This window comes from Lactuca sativa, chromosome 7 (genome assembly GCF_002870075.4).
Source record: "Lactuca sativa cultivar Salinas chromosome 7, Lsat_Salinas_v11, whole genome shotgun sequence".
Taxonomy (NCBI): Eukaryota; Viridiplantae; Streptophyta; class Magnoliopsida; order Asterales; family Asteraceae; genus Lactuca; species Lactuca sativa.
Window position 1 is genome coordinate 198,614,274 of NC_056629.2, and position 19,181 is coordinate 198,633,454.

Consider the following 19,181-nt stretch of genomic DNA (forward strand, 5'->3'; position numbering starts at 1 on the left):
GTGATATCTCGGCCGCTCGATGATTTGATTTGACTTATGTGTCGGGCCCGGTCAGAACTGAATTGATGTGTTCGATTAAGTTCTATGTTGAATAAATCGGAGATCGAGAAACCAAAATGCTAGACTAATTATTCCATAGAATTGTCAGCATGATATCTAACAGAGGACTGTGCGATCCCTTATCTAAAGGACAAGATTGATTAGATCAGAGTTGGACAATGTCTTTGAGAGCTACGATTGCGAATCGGATTGTACTTATGCATATAGTTACTAGACTCATCCAAGTGGGAGACTGTTGGAATAGTGTCTAAGGCTGTAACTATATTAGGCAAGTATTTGACCCGATTGTGCATGGTCCTTTTGGGTTGCCTTCACCATAGCAACTTGATAGGATGATTTATTATGAGAGAATAAATATTATTAATAAGGAATAATAATATTGTTAGTTGATTAATATAAGTCATAGATTAATTAGAATTAATTTGGTGACTTAAAGAGATTAATTAAATAAGAGGATATAAACTGTCAATTGTTTGATAGTTACACTTTGGGCTGTAAATCCTTCTTGGATAGGGTTGGACGAATTCTAGGGCTTGGGATAGCCTCAAATTCGTCCAAGGACTTATCATGGAAATGATTTGGATTGCTTTAAGGAAAGATGATCCAATTAGGGTTTAAGGGTGAAACCCCAGGAGCCTTACAAGTATAAATAGACCCCTAGGGCATGAGAAATCGGCACCTCTGCAAAAGAAAAGAAACCTTGGCCGATTTCTTCCCTAACCTTTCTCTCAAATCATCCTCCTTGCTAGTTGGTGTTTGTAAGTCATTAGAGGAGTGACAATTGTGACTCTAGAGCTCCAAGACAACAAGATCAAACAAGAGATTCAAAGGTAAACTTTTAGATCTGATTTTGTATTGTTCTTATACCTAATTAGTCATTAGAAGTCTTGGATTCAAAGCATGTTTAATTAGAGAAACCTAGATCCAAGCATTAGGGTTTGCATGTGCACATAGGAATGTTCATATGGCCAAAACCCATCAAAGGTTTCAAAGGAGGGTGTTGGAGAGGTGGGTCCTGAGAATGAAATGGGGTTGGGGAAGTTAAGGAGCTTAAATATGACTCAAACAACGAAAATAAGGTTTGGGCACTGATCGCGTACGCCCAACATACTTAATTACGCCCAACGTACTCCATTTACGTCCAACGTACTAGACTAAACCCAAAATCTTCCTAACTTCAAATAGTCATAACTTTTTCGTTTCAACTCTGATTTCGATGATCTTTAAATCCACATAAAGGTATTGAAAAGCTCTACAATATTATCTAAATACCTTGAATTAAAAACTTTTCGAACAAAAATCCATATTTCATGCAAGAAAACTAGAAAAATAATTATTAATAATAATATTATATATTTTAATAAAACCTAATAACTTGTATAAACACTCATCAATATTTTTTCATAGTATACATAGTTAATATTAATTATAGTGCTCTATTCTTTATTCAAATCTTCTTATTTACCTATCAAATTTCTTAAATTTTATTTTAATAAAAACTATAAATTCCTTGTATATACAACTCATCAAATCTAATTTCTTTTCATAGGATCACATGGTTAATAATAATAATAATAATAATAATGATAATAATGTTTTATTGTTTATCATCACAAATTCAAACCATTTTGGGTAAAATTTGCGGGGTCCATGTGATATTCATGGGCGGTAGAAGCTGTGTAAAAAGAACGATTTTGAAAACCTCATAACGCAACGGCTAAAAAAGGCGAAGAACCCCCAAATTTCAAATCTCTAAATCCCTCCGTCAGAATCAACGTTTAGGGCTTTCTAGGTTAATCTCAGACCCCAAATTGAATTCAATCAATACCCATCCGAGTAATTCTACCATATCCTTACTCTTTGACAGGTTGCAGATGCAGAGGAGGTGAAACAAAATGGTAGCTGTTAAGGTACGACTGAAACCCTGATAATTTCTGCTCTCTTTGTCTTGTAGTTACCTGCACTGAGTAGATTGATGTTTCTGTTCTGTAAATCAAGGGTTTAAACACATTCAAGAGTAGGGTTTCTGGAGAACTCGAGACCAGGAAGAGTGGTACTTCAATTTCTCCTCACGCGACTTTTTTCTTTTCTACTTTATGCAATTTACGTTGTTCTTATTTTAGCTCTTCAATTGTTTCAGTAATAGGTGGAGTCAGAAGCTTCAAGGTGTATACAGAAAATGAAAAGGTTAAGGTTCATAGCCGGGATCATGTTGCTGCTGAAACTACGTAAGTCTTAATTCAATATTGCCTTTGCTTGTAGAGTTTTACGATTGATTGCCGATCTACTTTTTTTGGCTGTATTCTGTAGTTTGATCTCCAAGGAACTAGAATCATGTAGAGTTTTCTCTGAACAAATACATATTTCTAGGAACTAATGGGATCTTTTAACTGCATGCTATGTTGGGCCAAAATGTTGATGAGAAATGTGCTAGGTTAAGGAAGCTAATCCAACTGTCAAGACAATGTGATTGGTTTGTGTAGCTACAATTTAGAGTCAGAAAAGCTGCAGTTAGTTGATAAGATATCTAAGAGGAGGAGAGTGAATCCAAAACACTAAGTGACTGGAGGGACAAATGTCTAAATGTTGCCTATGATTGAGAGGAAAGAAGACTAGGCTCCTTAATCAAATCAAATGATCTAAAGAAGTAAACATGAGACCAAAAGGTTTTTTTTAAGAGGCTGATTAAAGACAATGTATGCAATACTTTGATTAGTTTTTCAACGAGGATAATGACTAATGAGGGGAGTATTGGAGAACTTGTTGACCGTTTGAAAAGATAAAATGGGAAAACGGACCAAAGCTGTAGAAAATTTAGGATATGTTTTGATTAAGTGTTGTTTGGATAAATAATGTTTTAAAAATTATTCGAGAAATGACAGAATACTTGGGGAAATGGAAGAAAAAACGAAGGAGATCAAAATTTGTGATAATTTAGGACTTAATGGGGAAAACTTCCTTTCACCAATTTTCTCTATTAAGCTTATTCTTTCTGCATTTATTCAGAAAGAAACACCCATACATAGCTTACCAGATTAAGACGTGTAACCATTAAGTGAAAAAAAGAATGTGCTAGTGGGAACTTGTTTCTTCTTAAATATATTATAGCCATTTTGATTCTCTTATAGTGGTTTCTGATATCCAACCTTGTTCTTTTTTAGAAGGAAGTCTATGCCAGTCAAAGCCGAAACGAGTCAAATTCAAGCCACTTGTCTAAAGGTTAACACCACATGAAGGGTTTATCTTAAATTCTTAATGCAAAAAGCATACATTATTTGGAAAATGCTAATCCTATGTTTTTATGTAATAATCATGAAGGGCGCTCTTAACAAATTGGACAAGATTCATGGAAAAAACATTAACTCTAGTAAGCATTATGCAACTTAACTTTGAGTAAAACAAGTTTTCTTGTTTGTACAACTTTTTAACAAATTTATGCTTCATATCACAGCTCAAGGTAAAGTAGCAAGAAAAGTGCTGGGAGATATCAGCAATTCTCAGGGTAATCTTCAAAAGAATGAAGCTTTTAATGGCTCCAAATCTGGGTGAGTGGCATTGGTCTTAAGTTCTTCAGTTTTCTTTGTTTTCAACTAACTATAACAAATTCACTTTGTCTGAAACATTGCAGAAAAGTTAAAATGGAAAAGGTGGCATATTTACAACGGTATGCACACCAACATTGCTATTATTATTATTTTACCCTTTTTGTTACTCTAGTCTCCTCTAATGCACTATTTAATCTGGTCATAAGCATCTATTTGTGTTTATCTTACTGTATGATGTGAATTTGTAGGGCTTCAATTGCTACAAAATCAAGGAATGCGAGTTCTTTATCAGGCAAACTTTCAATGGTATTCATTTAGTGGTTATGTTTAGATGTATATCTTTGTTTGTTTTTCTTTTTAATATCAATTAACAAATCTGATTTCTTATAGGGAACACGTGTTGGAAGCCAGAGTGAAGCTGTTGAAGGTCGTGTTACACAGGGTAGAGGTAACATTTTGTATATAAGTTCATATTTGATCTTATTTTTGATTAGTATCTTAGGTTTTATTTTGTACCTAAAACATAGTTGGCACCAAGGATTCAAAGGTCTTTGATGTTAATACAAGAACAAGGCTACAAAGTAAAGAAGCTGTTGGTTATGTTACAAGGTAATTGTAGTCAAAATCAGTATGAGGGCATTTACGTCTTTTGCACCTGTTTTGTCCTGTCTTTTCATATCCTATTGTGATTGTCAGTAATCATTACTTTTAATTTATTCAGGGAATCTACTAGGAACTATCGCCCACCACAAAGGTTTCTATTCTAATGGTGTCTTTTTGTTCTTTTACATTAATACCCCAAAATTCCTTTGAATTAATGCTTTCAAATGTTTCTTTTGAAAGGAAATCTTTTCCAGTTCTAAAGCATGTTGAGAAGACAGATACATGTGACATCAAGAAAGTATGATGCTATTCTGGTCTAGTAATTTATATAGGTTGAAATTTTCTTGTGAATGCTTATTATCCTTTGTTTGTAGGGAAACTTGGGAAATAAAGCAAAGAACAAGGATAAATTTGGATTCTCTGGTGAGTTGACTTTTATTTCAAAGTCAATTACAAGTATATTAGCAACATACTTGCATTTTTTATTTAACACTAATGGCAATGTGTAACAAATAAAGTACATTATCCATATTGGTAGGGAAATGTAAGTGCGTTGTTATTAATAATTAGGAGTAAAAATTGTAAGTACGTTGCTATGAAGGGTAAAATCGTAAAAGATAAAGTACATTGCCGATATTGGTAGGTAGAGTAAAGTATGTTGCTATTCATTACAATTTACCCTCTTAACTCTTTTTTTTTTTCCTGGAGTTTTCAGTTAAACCTAAAGTGGGGACAACAGTTGTACCACAAGTAAGCAATGGTAGGGACCACCGTTTGAAGAATAGAGTTAGTGATGGATCTATAAATATGTGAGTATCTTTTGTTTTTTTTTTTTTTAAATAAAAAAATCTATATATTTCATCTTAAATTATTATTTTATAGGGTGTCAGAAGATCGGTCAACAGGGAATACGAAGAGATTATCTAGGAGGTCAATGAAGGTATGTATGATAAATAATTAATCTTTTTTTTTTTTTTTTAAGATTTATACATAACACATTATTATGTTATTTCAGCCAACAGTGAAAACTACAATTGGCATTCCTAAAGTATCAAGAAGGACCACTGTTTTTACCAAACCAACATCTTCAACTCTTGTTTTATTCAAGAAAAAGGAAGAAACATCCGCAACTTGTGTTTTATCAAAGAAAAATGAGGAAACATCAAATCCAACTGCTAATAATGGGAAATCTAGACGTCGAAAATCATACACATCTTTGCTAATCGAAGGATCAAAGGTTGACACAATTTTCTTGAAAATATATTTATTTTTGTAACATGAGTGACAAAAATACGTTGCCCTTGTAGATGCTAAAGGATCTTGCCAGTGTCACCAAGGAGGAGATTTTGCCAAGTATATATGATGATCGCAATCAACTTGAAGTTTCTGAATATGTTGATGAGATTTATCAGCATTATTGGGTTACCGAAGTGAGTTTTACCATATCTTTTGAGGGCATTTTCGTCTTTTATACATACGAGAGTCAACGGTCACAGTCACAGTCATAGTAACAGACAGTGTTATGAATGCAGGCACATCATCAGTCACTGAAGAATTACATGGAGATCCAAACAGACATCACGCCTCAAATGCGGGGGATTCTCATAAATTGGCTCATAGAAGTAAGTACATAATTTCCCTTATTTTTTTGTACCTATTTCAAAGCACAAGTTACAATTAGGTTTTTTACAATTACAGGTACATTTGAAATTTGATTTGATGCAAGAGACACTTTATTTGATGGTGACACTGTTAGACTATTATTTGTCCGTTGTTAATATTAAGAAAAATGAAATGCAATTAGTTGGTCTCACATCACTCTTGTTAGCATCCAAATATGAAGATTTTTGGCATCCAAAGGTAAATAAATAAATGTTGCTATTGAGTTAATTAATTTACATATTTCTTGTTTTTATTTTATATTTATATTTATATTGTGTGTTTGCATCTTTTCTAGGTTATGGAATTAATTAGCATCTCAGCAGAGTTATACACGAGAGATCAAATGCTCAAAATGGTATACCTATTTTTTTTAACCATATAGTTGTATTTTTTTAACCTTTTTTTTTATTTATTTATTTATCAGGAGACAACAATTTTACATAAGCTCAACTTTCGTCTTAATTTGCCTACACCGTATGTTTTCATGCTGAGATTTCTTAGAGCTGCTCATGGAAGCAAAGAGGTGGGTATTTCACAGTTTCTACATCCAAATAGTTTTAATATAGATTTAATTGAGAACCATTTTTTTTTTCAGTTTGAAAACCTAGCATTCTTCCTGATCGAGCTATCTTTGGTGGAATATGATGCTTTACATTTCAAGCCATCATTGCTATGTGCATCAGCTATTTATGTTGCTAGATGTACTCTCCATTTGGCCCCACCATGGACCCCACTTCTATCCAAGCATTCTCACTATCAAGAACATCAAATTAGGTACAATTCTTTCATCAAATTAACTGATAGTAACCTTAACCCCTTTTTTTTATCTGATAATAATAGTAACACCACTATTTCATATTTATATAGAGATTGTGCGGAAATGATCTTGAGATTTCACCAAAGTGCAAGAAAAGCCGTGCTAAAAGTTACATTTGACAAATACATGAGCGATCATAACTACAAAGTTGCAAGTATCAGACCTCTCAACAGGCTTCCATCTTCTTGATTTTAGAACCAATATCTAAGTTGGATCTCACATCAGAGACCATTGTTTTTTTTTTTTTTTTTTTTTACATATTATGGTCTGTAGTCATGTATCTTCTTCACAAAAAAAAAAGTGAACTTTTTTGAATGAATGTATTGTAGTTTAACTCATCCTGTAATAGAAGAATTGAATGCATTTTGCATACAAATTTTATATCGTAAATCAAATGATCCACAATCAACTCTATCTATTTGTGTAGTGTTGTTATATCGTATAATGTAGAGTATGTGTATACATAACAATAAATGAACACACCGACTATAAACAAGTGGCTACTAGCTGGTAATCTAGCAAACCGGAATAATCATAATCATAGGTATAGCTAGGATCCAATGTGTTCTTAACTGCACGATAGAAGTCTAGCCATGAAGAAGATGAATAGGTAGAATCTAGGGTAGTAGTAGCCCATGAGAATGTAGGGTTAGGTGTAGCAGGAGGACAAACAGAGACAAAATCAAGAACAGATGTAGCTGGTTTTAGCTGTTTAGGAAAATTGAAAGCCAGATTATCGACTTTATGCTCGTAGATTTTGCCATTTCGATCCAGTTTGTAACGGGAGGTACCTTGGAACTCGCCTTTAGCTTCCCATGGGACACGAGGGGTTCCTTTGAGGTTCCATCGGATCAGAATTAGGTTCTCCGATGGCTGCCAAACCCTAAAAATCTCCAAGGAGATGTCTTTGAATAGGATACGGCCGTGAAAACGTAATGCACGGAAGATGAGCTTGTAGTTTTCGATTCCGGTGAACTTGTTCAGAGGATCAACGAAGGTGATATCGTCTCTGTAAAATTCAAAAATCGACAACGATTGGAGCAAAAGTAAATTCGAAAGAAATCCAAGTCTGCAATGGAGGAGTAAATATTCGTACCTGTAGATTTCGTAATTGAGATCTGTAGAGAAGAGGAGAGGCAAGTCATGGCGGAGAGTTCGAACAGCTAAGCCGAGATTAACGTAGAAATCTTGTCGAGGATCGCTCGGGGGAGTAACCCTTACACGAACCGGCGGCGTTTCGACGGAGGATTGTACACTGACTCCGTTATAGTTGTGGTGAGTTGCGGAATGCGATGAAGATGAAGATGGAGGTTTCTGTGAGGATTGATGAAGATGGAGACGAGTGAAAGTTGGAGGAGATAGATTGGGGATTACTGTGAAAGCCATAGCTTTATGATCGCAGGAGAAGAAATTAGGTTAACCTAATCCAGTAAAACGAACATGGGGTTGCAGATTGTTGTTCAACAATGTGTTGTGTGTGTAATGTGTGTTGTGGGTGTGTGTTCATCATCTTCGTCACGTAAATGGAGACACGTGGGTGTGTCTGTCTGGTGGTTGTGAATAATTGTGATCGTTTCCGGGATTTTTCTGAATTTTGTTTTATGGGTCGAATCGAAACGGGTCGACTTGAATATGTTTTTCTAATGATTAATATGAAAAGTATAATAATAAATTTGATAATATTATAATGCCAACCTAGTTTTATTTAGGCTTTCAAGTTATGTTGCAAGGTATTGGATGCCACAATTTCTACAGAATTATTTCAAGCATGCAATTGCATGATTCAATTTGGATTTTGAATGTTATTATAGTATTAGTATATTATTTTTATATAAAATTTATCAAGTCAGTTTAGATTATACATAACTACTTATATAGTTAATGTCACAGCAAAGTACTTTATAATTATTATATCTTTAGTTATAGTCTTACAGATTACGTATTGATAATTTACCTAACAAGTGCTTATATTAATGTTAATATTGGTATAGAAGCTAATTTGGATATGATATTTAACCTATATGTAAGCTAATATGACAAACAAAATAATTCTGTAATAGCTTTGATGGCATGACTTTTTAGTAATAAACTTTTATTTTACCAGTGTTTAATATTAGAAATAAAAAATAGCTCAATTAGACTTGTTTATTTATAATTGAGTTGAAGTATGCATAGTTAGTATTTGGTGCTATATGATTAATGAAATTTAAGAGTTAAACATCATTGTATACCGCATCATTTGAACGGCCTACATCAACTCATCCTAAGACTCACATGAAAAATATATCACAAAATACTAACAATATTTTAAGTATATCAGGGTTTGAATCTTAAACATCCTATATTGAATTCCACTCAAGCACTAAGCTCACGAGAAATGATTGTAAAAGACTAACTAATTAGGTTAAAACAAACATAACAAATAGGTAATTTCATCTTACCTTACAATCATCAACTAGGTTGCACATTATATTAAAATATATCAAATCAATTACACATAGATAACTTATATAATTAAATATAAAATAATATTGTATCAAATACAAGAAACATAAAGACAGTAAAATTGAAACTCTCACTATTTTACATGTAGTGATAGACTTCTATCAATTGTATCAAACATATTTTTATATATAAAAATGTAATTATAAAAAGCAAAAGTTTTTCCTCTTTATATTAGAGGTCTTCTATGGAAGCAGATTATCTGCCTACATTTTACCATTCTTCCTTAGGGGAATTGAGTTTTTGTTATTGTTATTTTTGCAACTACAAGAACAAAAAAATATTCAAGCCTTTCCCTTATGTTCAGGTGCGTGAGTGAATTCAAAATCGATATGAACAAAAGCTCGTTCAACTTCCGCCAATTGCTCTAGTTTTTCTTGTAACATTTCACCAATATTATGTGCCTCGATGAGAATCATATCTTGTGGCAACACTATGTCTACCTCCACAAAGTAATAACCCCCGAATGTGTAGGCTCTAACTGTATCAATGTGTTTTATTTCTTCATGGTGGTTCCATACCAAATATATCAATTTTGATAAGAATTCTGGTGGAGCTGTTCTCCCAATTAATGACCGTACGTTCTCTATCACAGTCTTTGTCCATGTATTTATCGTGTACAATGCTATCTACAAGTTTAAAAAAAATTGTAATTAAAATTATATGTTTTGAATGTAGTTATATGGTTGATTTCTTTAATTTTGGTCCAAAAAAATTTTCTCTTACAATTGTGATCATTATCCGACTTAATGTTATGTTTTTGTGTCCATGTTTCAAGTAAAATGAATCATCTACATTTAGGGACAAGAGACCAAAAACATTACAAAAACTTGTAGTAAAGATAAACTTTTTGAGACCAATATTGAAAAAACCAGCTATACTCAAGGACAAAAATGTAATTACTCTAAAATAGATGAGCAATGGCTGTGTACTCACAATTATAGCGCCAACAGGGTCAATCCACCAATAGTAACGTACGGCTAACACAGTTGCTGCTAATCCAATGGAATTAGTGATGACATCGAAGAAATGATCTTGAGCATATGCTCTCACTATTGCGTTTTCAAATCTTCGACAATACATCATCAGCATAAATTTCACGATTGTCACAGAAACCATGATTCCAATTACCCATTCTTCGTTATCATGGTTCTTGCTAGGGTGAGTCTGCAAACAATGCAATTTTGCCAATGAATCAATTTGGATCGATTAAAATTCTCAACAATACTCCAATAAAAGAAGAATTTAGGGCAAATACCTCGGCAATGATTTCTCTCGCAGATTCTAGAAGTATTTGGAAGCCAAGAGTTGCCATTACTGATGCGAAAACGATAATGCCCTGTGAGTCAAATTAATTTGCTGAGAACGTTTGTGTGTATTTAGATTTTGGATTGAAGGTAAGACGAGAGCTTACAACAGGTTGCATCCGATTCTTCCCAATTGGATACCGATAACGATTAGGGTTTCTCATGGCGTTTGATGTGAACCATAGAATAAATCCAGATAAGAGATCGAGAAACGAATCTAGAGTTGATGCGATAACAGCTAACGATCTGCTTTGAATGGAGGCGTAGAGTTTAGCAATGAAAAGAATCAAGTTAGCTACGTTGGATACATAGATCGCCATTCTCTCACTTTTAGCCAGATTCGTCATTTCATCCTGAAAACAAAACAGAGTGAAAATCGCGTAATGTTTCATATTTGGCGGGAAAAGAAGCTTCAGTACTATACTAACCTCGGTTAGGGCTCCGGGTAAAGAACCTGATTTTGTGATTGTTTCCATTTCATTGAATCCTTCACAGAGGCTTTCTTGCTTCTTGTAATATGCTTTTACTCTTCTCTTCCTTCCTGCGAGAATAAACAAATACATTATGATCTTCAATGAGTAAAATGCATCAAAAATCATACATCTTCAAAAATGTGTGCACTGATAATGAATTAAGAATTTAACATATAATAGCGTCGATGCAATTACTTAGAGTAGGGAGGAGCAGGCGGCTGAGAGTTGAAGATTGATTATCAGCAGCGGAAGTTTCCGGCAGCCGGAATTGATTGATGTCGAGTCTCCAGGAACGAGAATCATTTGCATCAACGGCCGAAGGTGATCGGTGCTCTGTGAAATTCATCTTCCAATCGCTAGTCTGATCGGAATTCTCCTCCATCGATCGATCAGACAAAATCAGAATCAAAATCTCGACCTATAAAGCTGTAGCTAAAAGCTAGGTACTGGTATATATATTCTGAATTGATGAGATGCTGTTGGGATATGCGCGTATAAATACAAATTGAGAAACCACAACGGCATGCAGCATCAACAAAAAACAAGAAAAACAAGATATGGCGATTTAATTTAGGACTTTCAGAGACATTGATACTCCATTGACATTGAAGAAGCTCGATTGAAGGTATATATATAACAATACAAGAGAACAAGGCCAGTCTAGGGAATAGTGAGTTTAGACGTCACCGAAGCCTCTTTTAATTTTAATTGTTTTTTGTTTGGAGTGAAGTGATTAATGGCAAGTTTCGGGTGTGTGCTCGTTCAAATAAAAAAGAGAATCTAAAAAAAAAAAGTCAACATCCAAGTTATTAGTTTATAAATAGTTTTTTTACAAAGTGTTTTGATGTCTTATTATTGATCCAAAAGGTTTAACACTTTAACTAATAGTTTTTGATGTCATATAATTGTCACATTATCAATCTAAAAGGCTTAACTAATACATATAATTATATAATGAGCTTTTTCGTTTACTTTTTTATATGAATACTTAAATATGTTTATAACTTAACTGTATATTAATATTCTAAAATTTCTTTTGTACAAATTGGTGGCTTATAATTAGTTGAATATATATGAGACCCATCATTTTAATTGAAAAACTTTTATAGAAGAATTTGTTAATTAACAAGCTTCTTTAAAAAGATTTTAGTAAAAAAAAAGTCTCAACATAAGGGGGAATTTTGTTCATAGTGAAAAAGCTTTGAAAAAACTTCTATTATAGATGCTCTAAGAAGTTTGTGAGAACTTAAGTTGATTTTTTTGAACTGTTTATATCATGTAGGTGCTAACATATAAGAAATAAAGATAATATTTCAATGACATATCATTTTACAATAAATGAGTAAATAAAGCTACGATTTGAAGGCAACATTGACTTGACGTTTGCGACGGATTTTTCTTGTGTATGTGAGGGGAGGTATTAAAGAACTTGGTTTTCATCAAAAGGAAAGTCCATGGCTTGTGATGAATGATCTCATAGAACAAAAGGCATACAAAATCACAAACATCAGATCTTTCATCTATATTATCCTCAATCTTGATAAACACAACAAACTTGATGACCTTGTGTCGAATAAATTCATTTAATTATCAATCCATATATTTACATCTTGGTATTAAAATCACTCCTTCAAATGTGTCCGAAGATAAGAGTCACTACTATGGTGATGTGGAATATCCTTGAAGAGCTTTTCAGAGACAACAAATATGTGAGAGTCGTTCAACTCAGTAGATGAACTCGCAAAAATCGTAATTGGGTATCTATCCATTATGCAAGATTGCAAAGGCATCAAAACCATGGATGATCTCCTCTCATAGACAACATTGAGGATCATGTCTTATATAAAAGAACATTGGGACTACATGACATATGGAATATTTCTTTTCGGTATGGCCCACTGTATCTTTAGACCGGCCCTGGACATATAAGGAAACCAATGTAACAACTGCAAGACAATTGATGGTTTACATGGCACAAAGACCATCAACCCCATAAATATAGTCACCTTGAGCTATGTATTATTCAATGGAGTATTGTTAAATAGTTGTGATGGTTATTCTAAATAGCAAATACTATTTATAATAATCCTTTATTTTGTGTAATCTTAAAAAATTGAGTTATTTTGTGTAATCCTCGAAGAAAAAAAAAACTTATTTTGTGTAATCTTGAAATTTTGGACCTCAGTTTTGCCGTGCCTATATTACTGGTAACATTGACCAGGAATCATGTCATGTGTCTTAACGATTAAGCAAATATTTCAAATATTCAATTAACAAGTCAATCTTTTTTACAATAGCATCAAATTAAACATTGCATTATTAAAACAAAAGTTGGGGAAATATTTTTCTATTAATAAAATTGTACATTTCGTACGTATGAAGAGATGGTGGAAAATCTTTTGTAGAATTGGCACATACATGAGGAAAGGTTGAGTTGAGTGGTTGTTTAGTTTAGTATTCCGCTAATTGTCTCCCACGGCATTTATCATGCATTGCGTGTGTCAAGCATACAACCCATAATAAAAAAAATTAGTCCACAAGTTATTCAACCTTTTTAAATAAGTTAATTAACTTTCGATGTCATGTAGCATGCTTGCTTTTCATACTTCTGTTTTTCTCATCAATTTCAGGATGGTTATATATGCTCTCTTGTCACAAGTAGCATCTATTCATTTTCATAGTATTCACATCAATTAACTCAAAGATATTTAATCATTCCAATATTAGTTTATAAAAATTGTCAGTGTTTTTTATAAATATAAAAAATTTATATTCGATAAAAATTAAAAAGTTGATTCGTACACATTACACGTATGATATTTGTAGGTAGCGCAACATCCATATATATAACTCCATAACCTTTAAATGGAACATAAAAAAATGTCCCTCACCTCAATGGATGCCTAAACGTTACCCTTAACGAGTATAATAAATAAAATGAAGCATATATGACTTGCACTTGCTTACCCATTTTATAATATAATTTATCCAAAACTATTTTGCATCTAATAATTTCCATGGGTGGAGCCCCATGAGTCCATGACTAACCCGAAATTTTGGTGAAGCTAGGATTAACAAACAGGGCGGGTCTAAATATATACGGGCCCGGAGCGAAAAGAAAAAAAGGGGTCTTTAAAGACAAATATAATAAAAATTCAAAAAAAACATTTATTATTCATTGTAAACGCGTTCAATTAACAATAAGAAGCAAACCAAATTGTTTATCTTTTGAACTAGTTTGAGTTTGAACCAATTTTAGACCCTAAAAATTATTTAGATAATGATTTTTTTATACATATACATTACATAGCTCATAAATTTTGGGCCTCCTGGAGACGTGGGCCCTGGGCGGTCGCTTGGGTTGCCCACCGTCTGGACCGACCCTGTTAACAAATCAAGTCTAATATACTTATCATTACTTCAAATATACATATTCTCGTTCCTTTATCTCACAACACATGGATTTAAAACATAAATCCATATGTTATGAGAGTTGTGAGATAAAGAAATAAAAATATGTAATTTTTTTTGACACTTTAATACAAACACATGGATTTATGTTTGAAATCAAGGAAATTCATTAAACTACCAATATAAAGTATATTTAAATAAAATAAGTAATTTTTTTTTTTTGACAAAATAACCATCAATTACAGATAGGACTGTTCATTATTTGGATAAAACCGAATTGTCCAATTGGACAAATTGGATTGGACTATTTGGTTCGGATATTCGGATTTTTGGATTGGTTTTCAACAAAACCGAATTACTATTTTGGATTTCAGATTGGTTTTGGTTTATAAAATATGAACCGAATAATCCAAAAAAACCGAATAACAATTTATTATTTATTTATTTTTAATAAAACTATAACTATTTATTAATTTTATAATTTATTTTTTCAAATAAGTTCAAAAAGTTTCATCTAATAAAAAACATGACAAAACTGCAAGATTGGTCCATGTGGAATTCAAAAAACTTTGGATAGGGTCCAAAAAGTTTTTCACTTGCATAGATGGTCCAAAAACAAAGTTATTCTGTGTTTTTGGTTCAAAAAAACTTAAAAAGACGTTATACCCTTTTATTTTCTTTTTTGTATTTTTTATAATTATTCTAATATTTTTTACTTTAAAAGTAAAAAGAAAATAAAAGAATTATCCCCCACCCCCACATACCCCCACCGTTATCTCTCTCTCTCTCTCTCTCTCTCTATATATATATATATATATATATATATATATATATATATATATATATATATATATATATATATATATATATATATATATATATATCGATCAAATCTCTCAACCTAATCGACATCTGATTGAAATCGCAATGGGGCAAGGAATTCCGGTGGGTTCTAGAATATAATCGGAGTCTACGAGATGTAAACCTCTCGAAACGTACTTGAAAAACTAAGGAGTCGTTTACGTCACTGCCAAACTTTTCAAAAATCGGTGGTTGGAAAGCTTTCGTGTAGATGATAACCGATTTGGCAGGATCGGTGTCGAACACTTGCTCTGTCCATTGACTAGGTTTTCGACTCTTCAAATTCAAGCAAACATAACCCTAAAATCGATTACATTTAAGGGAAGAAGAACAAAGATTGGGAGAGATGAGCTGATAGCGATAATGGAGACTTTACAAGTAAATCCTTGGATTGAAGAAATTGATCTTGCGAGATCCCCACTTCAGAGTTCTTGAAAAGCGGAAGGAATACATTTGAAATTGGGTCAAAGTGCAAAATCTAAACCTGAAGTTGAAGTTGATTTGCTGAAGGATATGCCTATGAAGTTGATTCATCAACCTCTTTGACATGAATCCTGTTTGACTTTCTACCTTTTCTTCTTTATTTTCCAATTTGACATAAAACACCGAAATCGAAACACAAAACGATGGTAGTTGCAAATGTCGATGATTGTAGGGCGGTGTTAGGGAAACAAGGAAGAGCTATTGAACTCTCAAAAGACTATAAACCGAATTGCCAATCAGAGAGATTTAGAATCAAAGAAATCGATGGAAATCTCATACACATTCGGAATCAAGAAGATGTGAGAGGGGTTTTGCAGTTAGGGAAGGCGAAGGTTTTGCAGGCGGAGGTTTCCTGTCAAAGACACACATACACACTCAGAATCTATGAGTTGGGTGGACTGATTGTAACATCGTTCTAGGGCACATCCGCTTTCATATATGGGTTTGTAGCATTCAATTTATCAATCAAACATCTACATTGACAATGAACAAAGCTGTGAAGTAATATAATTTTGTTGTTATCAATAATTAAAAATTGAAATCAGCAATACCTTTTCGATTTGGAATGGATTATATATCTGGAGAGAGAGAGAGAGAGAGAGAGAGAGAGAGAGAGAGAGAGAGAGAGAGAGAGAGAGAGAGAGAGAGAGAGAGAGAGAGGGGTGCATATCTTTTTTTTAATTATAAAATAAGTATTTTTGATACTAAAAAAATAAAAGAAAAAAACAAATTAAAAGGGTAAAAAAGTTTTTTTAAGTTTTTTTGGACCAAAAACACAGAAAAACTTTGATTTTGGACCATCTATGCAAGTGAAAAACTTTTTGGATCCTATCCAAAGTTTTTTGAATACCACAGGGACCAATCTTACAGTTTTGTCAAAAAACATTAATATGTATTTTCTCTTAAAAGTTCTTTATCTATTAAATATTAAACTATAATATACATTATTAGTAGTTTATAAATTTTAAATCATAATTAAATATTTTTTTGTTTCTTCTATAAAAATTGGATAATATTATAATTATATGACATTTTAAAATGTTTTAGTTTTTGAAAACAGAATTATAAAAACCGATCCAACCGAATTGTAATTGGATCGTAACGGATCGGATCGGATTTGAATTTAGTTTGGATTATTCAGATCCATATTTCGAAAATCAAAATCAATTTGGATTTACTTAATTGGATCGGATCGAACCGATCCATCCAAACGAACACCCCTAATTACAGATAGGGCATTATGGATTAAACAAAAACACTTTATCTACCAAACAAGATAAATTTATGATTGAAATTTTAGATTTTAGACTGACGCTTTAGGTTTCAGACTAAAATTTCGAAGTTCGAAAAATATTCCATAAATTTCAATAACGATCTAAATCTGATGAACAATTCCATGATTTAAAAAATCATTTTTTTTCTAAAATATAACAAAAAATAACCAAACATAGTAAATGAGAACTATATATACGATATTTTATGGCATAAAACCAGACATTTGATTGAAAATTTTGATATTCCACTTCGAAATGAACATTTCATATATAAATATAGAGATTTTTTGAAAACACAGGTTGAAAAAAAACAAAACAAAAAAATCAAAAAAACAAACAAATCCGAATTTTGAAGAACATTTTGAAAGGTGACATTCGGAAGAAAACTTGTCATCAGAAAATCTCCTCTCTTAAGTACACCAATTGCCATTAGTCAATTTTCCTGTGCCCCTATCCTATGTGAAATACCTATAATGGCCTTCATCTCTAGAGGATATATGAAAGATAGTAAAATTAATAATGCATAAAAGTCTTACTTTTAAATGCATTTTATTTGGTCCCTTATTTTATGCATGTACTGATAAGGCTTTTCCCAAATTGATTTATTGAGTCACTTTATCCATTAGGTATATCATTTTTTTTACAATCAAATCAAATATTATTGAATAAATTCAACTGATAACAAAATCACTTTTTATAGAGAAATATATTAGGATTCTTAACCAAATCAATCCATCCATGCTTAAACTGTTGTACATCGAAGAAAGCCAAATAGCTATTGTTGAATCAAATGGAACAAACAAGTAATAAGCTAATTGCAAAATGTATTATTTTAATAACTAAAAGTCTAAAATATAAAATTATAGTATATGAGACATACATAATTTTATATTGAAAAAATATCAACACTTCAATTTTAAACCGTTAAACTTGTTTTGATACGAGTAAAGTTTGCTTCATTTTGATCTTCTAAAAAAAATCGTTAAGTCACACATCTATTACTCTATTCCAAGTTCTTTTTTTTTTAAGCTATCAATTCATTTGCTTAAGGGAGGAGGGAGAGTCATTCCTTCCCAACCCAATGAAATCATTGTCATATTAATTTTGGTCTTTCATTTTTCTTCGTCTTTCTCAACACACAACATACGAAAATCTTATCTTTCTCAACCTACTCAAATAAAAAAAATACAAAACAACTAAGGTACAAGTCTTAAAACACATGGTACAAGAAAAAATGAGAGAGAGAAAGTAGAGAGAAAGATGAAGTGGGTTAGTGAAATCAATTAAACAACCTGCTGAAGATGGAGTGGTATCGGCGGTAACTCTATTTTGCTAATTAAGATTTTACCTTGATTATTTTGCACTTTTTTTAATTGAATAAGTTGAAAAAGATAAGGGTTGCGTGTGTTATGGGTTGAAAAAGATGAAGAAAAATAACAAAGGAAAACTGATGTGGCAGTAGGGATGAGCGTGAGACGGAACCGGTACCGACCCGTACCGTTCCTGATTTTCTGAAAACCAAATTTAGTCGAAAGTTAATCCCGAGTACCGGACCGAATTAACATCACTAGTATCGGTACCGGGAATGGTACCGGTTTTCGGTACTAGTACCGGTACCGGCGGTACAGATTCTCGGATTTCATGTATTTGGAGTACCAAGTACCGTCCTATATTTTTAAATTCGGTAGGGTTCGGTATCGGTTCGGGTACGGGATCGAGATTTGGGACAAACTGCTCATCCCTATGTGGCAGTGAGTTGAAAGGGAATGACTAGGGAGGATGGTATCGTTGCGGGTTATACAAACAGGAAAGGGCGGTACCACCGGATAACCATTCCGACTCAGTGGGTTCAGCGGGTTAATGGCCTTGATTCGGTCTCACAAACCCGTTCCTTTTGTCAATTAAGTGTCATTCTATGCTAGAGAAATAAAGGCACTGTAAGATTCAGAAAAATAAAGTCATTGCAAGATTAAGAGAAATAAAGGCACCTCCAATGTCAACTTTAACTTTGTTTTTCATTGAATACGATTGGACTTTTTCTTTTATTTATTTATTTTTCTTTCTTTTTGAATTGTACAAATATTTAAAACTCAAACATATGTATTATGTAACCAACTTTTTTGCATTCAAGATTAATACATAGAATTGATTCTTCTAGCCATTTACTTTTTTGACTATATTAT

At 32.7% G+C, this 19,181-nt stretch overlaps 3 protein-coding genes across 5 annotated transcripts; 1 reads left to right on the forward strand and 2 right to left on the reverse strand.

The window, feature by feature from the left end:
* The first annotated feature begins 1,744 nt into the window (after positions 1-1,744).
* Positions 1,745-7,101, forward strand: LOC111884954 (putative cyclin-B3-1). 2 transcript variants are annotated; one of them, XM_042896296.2, is made up of 24 exons: positions 1,745-1,852; positions 1,928-1,970; positions 2,059-2,113; positions 2,201-2,288; positions 3,222-3,279; positions 3,379-3,427; positions 3,512-3,605; positions 3,689-3,724; positions 3,854-3,911; positions 3,996-4,053; positions 4,133-4,214; positions 4,327-4,359; positions 4,449-4,506; positions 4,583-4,631; positions 4,924-5,017; positions 5,091-5,148; positions 5,224-5,445; positions 5,516-5,638; positions 5,741-5,830; positions 5,907-6,068; positions 6,166-6,225; positions 6,295-6,393; positions 6,466-6,644; positions 6,738-7,101. In XM_042896296.2, exons 2-24 carry the CDS (start codon positions 1,956-1,958, stop codon positions 6,874-6,876), a joined length of 1,959 nt encoding a protein of 652 aa, XP_042752230.1. In that variant the 5' UTR covers positions 1,745-1,852; positions 1,928-1,955; the 3' UTR covers positions 6,877-7,101. The 2 variants fall into 2 exon arrangements, with proteins under 2 accessions (XP_042752230.1, XP_052621388.1); XM_052765428.1 differs by having other exon boundaries at positions 1,760-1,970; positions 3,225-3,279.
* Positions 7,011-8,238, reverse strand: LOC111884955 (uncharacterized). Its single transcript, XM_023881258.3, has 2 exons — positions 7,784-8,238; positions 7,011-7,696 (listed from the first exon to the last, which is right to left on the reverse strand). The coding sequence occupies exons 1-2, from the start codon at positions 8,071-8,073 to the stop codon at positions 7,174-7,176; spliced, it is 813 nt and encodes a 270-aa protein (XP_023737026.1). The 5' UTR covers positions 8,074-8,238; the 3' UTR covers positions 7,011-7,173.
* Positions 8,239-9,158: 920 nt separating this feature from the next.
* Positions 9,159-11,613, reverse strand: LOC111884971 (metal tolerance protein 10). 2 transcript variants are annotated; one of them, XM_023881279.3, is made up of 6 exons: positions 11,165-11,612; positions 10,925-11,037; positions 10,604-10,849; positions 10,448-10,528; positions 10,126-10,356; positions 9,160-9,818 (listed from the first exon to the last, which is right to left on the reverse strand). In XM_023881279.3, the coding sequence occupies exons 1-6, from the start codon at positions 11,349-11,351 to the stop codon at positions 9,474-9,476; spliced, it is 1,203 nt and encodes a 400-aa protein (XP_023737047.1). In that variant the 5' UTR covers positions 11,352-11,612; the 3' UTR covers positions 9,160-9,473. The 2 variants fall into 2 exon arrangements, with proteins under 2 accessions (XP_023737046.1, XP_023737047.1); XM_023881278.3 differs by having other exon boundaries at positions 9,159-9,818; positions 10,604-11,037; positions 11,165-11,613.
* Positions 11,614-19,181: the final 7,568 nt, after the last annotated feature.